This window comes from Aulostomus chinensis, chromosome 1, assembly GCF_037954235.1.
Source record: "Aulostomus chinensis isolate RoL2024-O1b breed Wild chromosome 1, RoL_Achi_v1.0, whole genome shotgun sequence".
NCBI lineage: Eukaryota > Metazoa > Chordata > Actinopteri > Syngnathiformes > Aulostomidae > Aulostomus > Aulostomus chinensis.
This window is the reverse complement of record NC_141320.1, coordinates 23,124,259-23,132,642: the sequence shown is the minus strand read 5'-3', so window position 1 is coordinate 23,132,642 and position 8,384 is coordinate 23,124,259. Positions and strand designations below refer to the sequence as shown.

Sequence of the window (8,384 nt, the reverse complement as noted above, 5' to 3'; positions counted from 1 at the left end):
TTATTTAAATTACATTTGATTGTTTAATAATACTTTAATGTTTAAAAAACAAGTGTTAAAAATATCAAATTGACTGATCAATTGTTTAACAATTCTCCCTGATTGTTCATTTGTTGTTTGACAAGGTTGTTAAGTCTATGCTTTTCTGTCTTTAAGGTTAACAACGTATTGACTGAAAGACCAACCAACGAAAGCCAACAATCAAATGAAATAGGAAAGTTGGAAAATAAAACACTGAGTTGGCAACCTGGAGTTGTGTCCTATTTGTCCTTTGGAGGAGAACAAGAGTGACTTTACATCCATCATGCCTCTTTGGACTGGGGCCAAACTGTCAGCAGGGTGACTTTGTGGAAAGTCTTGCACTCCCAACACATTCATTCTCACGAATGCAGTGACAGGTCAGAGCCAAGGGAGCCTCCATGTCCACAGATGTCCACATGGCAGCTGGACTTCCTTTTTCACTCCTTCCCGTTCCTCCTGGTACTTTTTGGCCACCGTTTGTTTGATGGTCTGAAAATGACACCCAGAGTAAATCAATACATTGAAATTAGAGATGAAATAAACTGGAGATATCAACTACTGCTTTAGATCATTTCCACACAAACCTTTCTGGTTGGCAAACATATGAGGCTCAAGGACCTGAACCAGTTCCCTGAACCCTTCCCTCTCAACAGTGCTGAGGGGCTGGCAGTCCTTCAGGATCAAATTCAGCAGAGCCTCATCCAGCATCTGCTTCCTGGAAGCTGGATGGTTCAAGATGAAGGAGAGAAGAAATGAATAGGAATTAATGATCAATGAAGCAACTGTGAGTCAGTTGGAGAGTGGCTGTATACCTGAGTTCATCCTGGTGGATCTGGGACTTCATTCTCATGCCTGGCCCCATCATGCCTCAGCACTGAAGAGGTGCTTTTGTTGAGATGAGACGCTTCTGTCCAACAAATGCCACATTCAACCTGCAGAAAAGAACATGAGTGCTCAGCTAAAAGTTCCTTTCTTCATGGTGACTGGTGTTTCTTAGTCTTAGACCACCAGGTTTCCAATGAGGTGTATCGGATACGTTGTTGTGTGCCGCTGAAATCCGTCCAATTCCGGCGTTGTTTCCTCATGAAATATGTTTGCCTTAAAGCTCATTAAAGTGTTGAACCACAATATCGTTCACCATAACTTAGTCAACTTCAAGATAACCTACTTCTACATTCCAGTCCCGGCTGCTCCTGTTCTGCTGCAGTCCAGAAAAAAAAAACCCGATACAATTGGCGCTCCTTCCCACAGCTCCAGCCCGGATCCGCATGGTTCCGCTGACTGACTGTGAGACGCACTTCCTCCAGAGTGGCACAGCCCGATGGGGGTCCTTATCTGGCACGGGGGCGTAAAACAGGTGCGACTGGAAAGCCTGGTTTATTCTGCGTCGAGGGAAAACGTTGCTCTGCAATTCACCGCCAAGCCGCTAGGGGGTGTGGCTTTGTCTTTGTATTGTTTACGGGGCTCTTGTCGGATTCCTTGGTTTTCTTCCGGTCACAGACAACAATTGTTGGCCATTTGTCAGTCTTTGTAGTGCCGCGAAGAGGCGTTGTAGAGGTGGTCGTACTTGAGCACCTCCTCGATAATCCTTTCTTCAGCTTGGTCTTTTTTTTCTTGGAGCTTTTACCACAGAAACTTTGAAAATGGCGGTGTTGTGCTGCGACTGAACCGGAAAAAACGTTCTGAGCGGACCAATCACAGTCCTCGACGGTGACGTCACCACGCGTCGACGCGATGCGTAAGCAGGATTTTTTGGAGGCGCGTTTCAGGCTACGGCGTACGGTCTGCGTCAACGGCGTAGGTACGAATACTACTCGACACAGAAGCATAAATCAGGCTTAAATCAGGCTTTATAGTCCAACAGGAAGTTAGCATGTCAGGGATGAGACACCCTGATAGTCCAACAGGAAGTTAGCATGTTAGGGATGAGACACCCTGATAGTCCCACAGGAAGTTAGCATGTCAGGGATGAGACACCCTTATCGTCCAACAGGAAGTTAGCATGTCAGGGATGAGACACCCTGATAGTCCCACAGGAAGTTAGTATGTCAGGGATGAGACACCCTGATAGTCCAACAGGAAGTTAGCATCTCCATGGTTCCCTTGACCAGAAGCCAGGGGGATCGTTCCATTCTGACATCTTGATTGACATTTGTCCTTTTCTTAGATTTACTTTTTGTATTTTGATCTTCAGCTCATTTGCATACTTTTGTTAAAATTCTCCCCTTTTTGTGTTTGGTTTTTTTTATCTTTATTGTTTTTCTGCTTTTTTAGCACAAAGTCTACCTGGTGCCTAAAGACCAGTTCAGCATGGACTACGTTGAACCTTCAGTCCGCTGCATCAGCACCCCTGGACGGTTCCCCCCTGACAGGTGGATTCTGGTGAGGAATATTAGTGGGACAGCGCTCTTGTTAGAAGGGTTCTGATCCACCTTCCCTCCCCCTGTAGCTCCTCCTGTGTCCCCTCAGCGCTCTTGTTAGAACGGTTCTGATCCACCTTCCCTCCCCCTGTAGCTCCTCCTGTGTCCCTTCAGCGCTCTTGTTAGAACAGTTCTGATCCACCTTCCCTCCCCCTGTAGCTCCTCCTGTGTCCCCTCAGCGCTCTTGTTAGAACGGTTCTGATCCACCTTCCCTCCCCCTGTAGCTCCTCCTGTGTCCCCTCACGTTTCCAAACTCCCTCCAACTGGCTGGTGCTGAAGGAGGGCCAGAGCTCCTCCTACAGGAGCCCATCCTGGCCTCCCCCGCTGCAGCTCCTCCACTGACCTCCCACCAGAGAGATGAGCCCCCTGGTTCAGAGGTGACAGACCACCTCTGGGAGCAGACAACAGAGACCACATCAGGCTGGACTCCGTGCAGGTACGGAGGCTGACGGCTGCTGAGTGAGTGAGTTTACGACGCTCCCACCACTGCTGATGGATTGATTTAACACATCTGGAATATTTAGATTTATTCTGGGTCAATATCTGCATCTGTTGAAGTCCTCAGTCTCCATGCAGGTGGTGTTGTTCCAGATAAAAGATCTCAATAACAGCATCACTCCAGGTGAAACCATTCCAAAGAAGGCTAAGTGGAGCTGGCATATCAGCCCCCAATGGAAGCCTGCTGCTGCTGCCAAGCTCTCCATGTCATCATGGAAAAGTTGATTGTTCAACTCAATGTTTTTCCCATTGGGAGGAGATTTGTTGTTCCACCATGAAGTCTTTTCTTGTGATGAGTTTGTGTGTTGTAGTAGCATGAAGATATCTTGTTATCATGATCAACTCCTCTGGCCTGGTGGAAGAATGCTGCTGTGTTTGGATTCAGACGAGTCAAATCTGAACCAGGGACTTGTAGTTTTATCCTCGGTCTCCGGACTCATAAAATGGAGACCGGCCCAGTTTGACACTTTTGAACTCCTTCATGATGTTCAAATCTCATGACTGAGATTCGTGATTGGAAACATCGGCGGTTCAGGAAAGAAAACATGTACCATTGAACATCGCTCTCATCCTTCTACTCAGAACGCTGCGGTGGACTCCACCGTGTCCAGGCTTTGGGCAGATACGTCTTCATCCTCCACCACCACCAGCCGCTCCACCCCACCCACCCTGTGCAGGTCTACATTACCAGGGTCGGATCTGGCAGGGTGGAGGATCTTTGATTCATCTTAGCTTTCCTGCTCCGGCTGTTTGAGAAACATTCAAATGGAGATGGTTGTTTGTGTCTTTCAGGCCACGCCAACGCCTCCTTCTGTCCCCACGCTTACGGCTGCCGAAACGTGCTGGTGTCTGAAAACCAGATCATTCTGGATGTGCCGGACCACCAGGTCCTCCTCACCTGCAGGTTCCTGCAGGCAGAGCACTGTGGTGGTAGGTTTCCTGCTCCTCTGCTGGACTGATACCCTCTCCCTTTCCCGACACGTATCTGCTGTTTCTACTCTGTGCCTCCTTCTCCTCTGTCAGGCCTGGACTTCTTCCTTCTGTCTCTCCAGGATTACGTCCTGGTGGTGCCTGAGAGCAGCTCCAGCTCCAGCTCCCTGAACCAAGAATCACTGGAGAAATCTGACCACTTCATCAGCAACTGTGGCCTCAACAGCTTTCATGTCAAGTCGGTGTCTCTCAGCCTGAGTTGGTCCATGTTCTGTATCCCTGAATGTTCTAGAGGAACTAAACTGGGCCTGACTGGGACGCTTCTATCTGCTCAGATTTGGGTTGTGAATGCATTCAGATGTCATTTACAAGCATTGGAACTTAAGACCTGAGCCTCAAGAATATTTAGTTCTTGATTTACTTTCTCTTGCAGGGTTTCATTTTGTGCAAATTTTCTTTTGAAGATCTTTGTTTTTTGTTGTCCTTCCATTGAGCAAGTTTGGCTAATAACCTTTTCCCCACTAAACTAATTTTCCTAAAATGTCTCGCTAACGTTTCCTTTTTCTCTGTCGTCCCTCCTGTCCTTCGTCTCCATTCTGTCTCAGCTCAGCTGTGTCTCTTGGGCTCTCTTCAACAACGGCGCCCTGCATTGTGCCTGCCATGAGGTTGGAGCTGAGAGTGACACCTGCGAGTCATTTGGTGGTCGGTGCCGCTGCAGGCCCCACGTGATTGGCCGAGACTGCTCCATGTGGGCCGCGGGTTGCTGGGGATTCCCCTCTGCAGACGTGAGTGTCAGATTGGATGAAGGATGAGTAATAAGGGCTTTAATGATGAGTGAGAGGACGGACCAAACAACCTGTCCAACCATCAGAGGACAGCTTGGAGCTGAACATCAAAGGACATCCACCAAAATAGTCTTTAAAAAGGCGGGGTTCTCTGAAGCCAATTCAGTGAGCAAACTAAACTGTGTGTCATGTGACTGCTGGTCAACAGCACAACAATCCCAGGAAGAAACATCAATGTTGGGCTGAGCCAGTGTTTGTCTTTCACCAGATCATTTCATTCCTGTCTGTCTCTCTCTCTCCTTCAGCCTGGAACTGTGGTACCAGGTTATGTGAACCGCTGACCGGCAACTGGATCTGTCCTGCCAGGACCCTCCGTCCTGAGGGCACCCAGTGAGCCCCAGACGTTTGGCTGCCACCCAGTGGTTGGCTGTGAGGCCTGCAACTGCTCCCGTCCTGGAATCCTTCCCCAGACGTCAGCTGTGACACTCTCAGTGGGCAATGCAGGTGAGGGGTGATGACTCAGGAATAGTAGTCCAGGATCAGAGTTGGCTCAAGCAGACCAAGAACCAGCCCTCCCACCATGACGGTAACCAGTACAACAATGAGTTTAATGTCCTCACTGTCATGGTTAAAGCTAGAATTCCCCAAACGTGTATTTGCTCTTTCGAGTGTTTTTTTTTTTTTCCCGAGCATCCAACTGGATCAAGAAGATATTTATTCTAGAAGATGGAGGACCTGGAGAATTTGTAAATCTGTTTTATTTTGAAAGTTTAATGTTGTAAGGCATCGTTCTCCATTCGCCTCAAGCTAAAAACATGTGTCTGGCTCTTCCTTCAGTGGGACCTCACAATGAAGTTGATCAAAAGTGACAACATGTCTTTGTGACCTCAGCACACCTGTTTGTGAGTGCTTGTAAGGGAAAGTCCACTTTGGTGGTGAAGTATGGCTTCAATCAGAAGACAATCATTCTCTCAGTACTGCAGCAGGACTGGACTCTTAAATCCCAGGTCTCTATTTGGAAAGCCCTGAAATGGGAGATCTTCCTGGGCTTTTGTGTCTCCTGACCTGATCTGGGCTTGGACTGAGACACCAGGCTTGTTTCCTCTGTGTTGGCAGCTCCACCTGCCAACTCTTGAGTGTTTGGTGTGGAATCTGTAGTTGTCAAAGCAGCAGATGTGTCCTTGTCCTTACCTGTCAGCCTCTGTTCCCTTGTTTTATGAGGATGTGGGAACATCCAGCTGTGCACAGTAGAACCACAAGTCAAGATGGCAATGCCAGTGTCCAGTAGGACAAAACTACACTTCCTAACCAGCCACACCCTCACTCACAGGAACCATGAAACCCAGTTTGGGGCCCAGAGCTTTCCAGTTGGCTGCATTTAGTATGTTTCTATTATTGTGACACAAACAGAGCCATTGACCTTCCTTTGATTCTGATGCTGAGATCATGGATTCAGCCTGAGTGTTGGTGGAGACACATGAAGACGGCCTTTTGAACACAAGGACGGCAGAACAGGCCAGAGGCAGGAGATGTTTTCAGTACCAAAAAAAAAATAAAAAATAAAACACCACCCATCACATGCAATTAAGAGTGATCAGTGATACAATTATTGGAAAAATGAGTTTAATTTTCAGATTTTATGGTGACAGACAAAAGAGACATAAGAAGCACTCCACTAAAGGTCCATGCTTCACTTCCTCCTGCCGATGTCCCTCCTTGGTGCATTTGGTGTTCCTGGTCTTTCTCACTGTCTCCTGAAGCTCCTCCCTCACGAGCCCCACCACCTCTTTGGGCTCTTCCTTAGCCAGCTCTTTGTCCAGGACCATCACCTCGAGGACCCTTTCTTCTATGTCCTGGTCTTTGTCCTCATCCCATTGCTGAGCATCAGAGAGGCTCACTTCCTGTCCAGCCTCCTTCAGGACCTGCTCTGCCTCATGACGCTCTGCTCTCTTGTGGGGAGTAAAAAGAGATGAAATCCACCTTCTTAAACGTCCAGGCTTCACCTTCTTCTTCTGATGTCCCTCCTCCACGCGTTTGGTTTTCCTGCTCTGTCTCCCTGACAGTCTTCTCCTCCTCCTGATGCCCTTCCTCCTCAAATGGCATGTGAGCCTCCTGGACCTCCTCTGCCTCTGTATTATTTTCCTGACATGTCAGTTTTTCTGTGTCCATGACATTGTCCCATTCTCCTCATGTCCTTCCTCCTTGGCTGTCAGCTGGGCCTCCTGGACCTCCTCTGACTCTTTATTGTCCTCCTCTTTATCCTGTTTCTCCGTCTCCAGGTCCTCCTGGGCCTCCAGGACCATTTCTTCTTTGTCCTGGTCTTTGTCCTCATCCCATTGCTGAGCATCAGAGTTGCTCACTTCCTGGCGAGCCTCCTTCAGGACCTGCTCCGTCTCTTTCTTGTCCTGCTCCTCCCTCTTCCACCGGGCCTCAAGGACCTTCAGGAATGTTTTTGTGTCTTCCAGCTCAGCCTTCCACACAAAATTCCTGGCCTGCCACTCAGCATCCACCTCCTTGTTCTCCTTCTTCACCTTGGCCATCAGTCGTCACATTCCTTTTTCCACACTTCATAGTTGTGGACCCACACTGGCTCCTTTGGCTCAGCCTCCATCTTTGCCCTCTCCTTGGCCTCCTGGAGCTTTGCTGCCTTCTTCCTCCTTGGAGCCTCTTTCTCTGGGATCAGGAAAGTTTTTCAGACAAGGCTGGAAGGGATGTTCTTACTGCATCACTGTAGCATCGTTTTGAGATTAGTAGCAACTCTCGCTACGTGACTGTAGCATCATTTTGGGGTTTTTAGCATCTCTCACCACATCACTGTAGCATCATTTCTTAGGTTAGTAGCAACTCTCATGACATCACTGGAGCATCATTTCTTAGCCTCCTAGCAATTCTTACTATATGACTGTAGCATCATTTTGAGGTTCGTAGTAACTCTCACTACATCACTGTCAGCATCATTTTGAGAATAGGAGCAACTCTCACTACATTACTGTAACATCATTTTGAGGATAGTAGCAACTCTCACTACATGACTGTAGCATCATTTTGAGGTTTTAAGCAACTCTCACGACATCACTGGAGCATCATTTCTTAGGTTAGTCGCAACTCTCACTACATCACTGGAGGATCTTTTCTTAGCTTAGTAGAAACTCTCACCACATTACTGTAGCATCATTTTGAGGTTCGTAGCAACTCTCACTACATCACCATAGCTTTATTTTGAGGTAAGTAGAAACTCACTACATCACTGTAGCAACATTTTGAGGTTTTAAGCAATTTTCACGACATGACTGTCAGCATCACTTCTTAGGTTAGTAGAAACTCTCATTACATCACTTTAGCATCATTTTGAGATTAGTAGCAACTCTCATTACATCACTGGAGCATAATTTTTTAAGTTAGCAGACACTCTCATTACATCAATTTAGCATCATTTTGAGGTTCGTAGCAACTCTCATTACATGACTGTCAGCATCATTCTAGCATAGTGGCAACTCTCACCACATCACTGTAGCATCATTTTTAGGGTTTGTAGCAACTCTTACTACATTACTGTAACATCATTTTGAGGATAGTAGAAACTCTCACAACATCACTGGAGCATCATTTCTTAGGTTAGTAGCAATGCTCATTACATCACTTTAGCATGAATTTGAAATTACAAGCAACTCTCACTACATTACTGTAAGCATCATTTTTAGGTTAGTACCAACTCTTATTACATCACTGT

The 8,384-nt window shown here is 47.2% G+C and overlaps 1 protein-coding gene across 1 annotated transcript in view; it reads left to right on the top strand.

Annotated features, from left to right (window-relative positions):
* Window positions 1-5,718, top strand: part of LOC147270812 (uncharacterized) — a 31,354-nt gene extending 25,636 nt beyond the window's left edge. Inside the window, exons 2-3 of the mRNA XM_086205434.1 lie at window positions 5,021-5,158; window positions 5,546-5,718. Coding sequence (XP_086061560.1) covers window positions 5,021-5,158; window positions 5,546-5,718 — 311 coding nt within the window. The remainder of the gene's footprint in view (window positions 1-5,020; window positions 5,159-5,545) is intronic.
* Window positions 5,719-8,384: the final 2,666 nt, after the last annotated feature.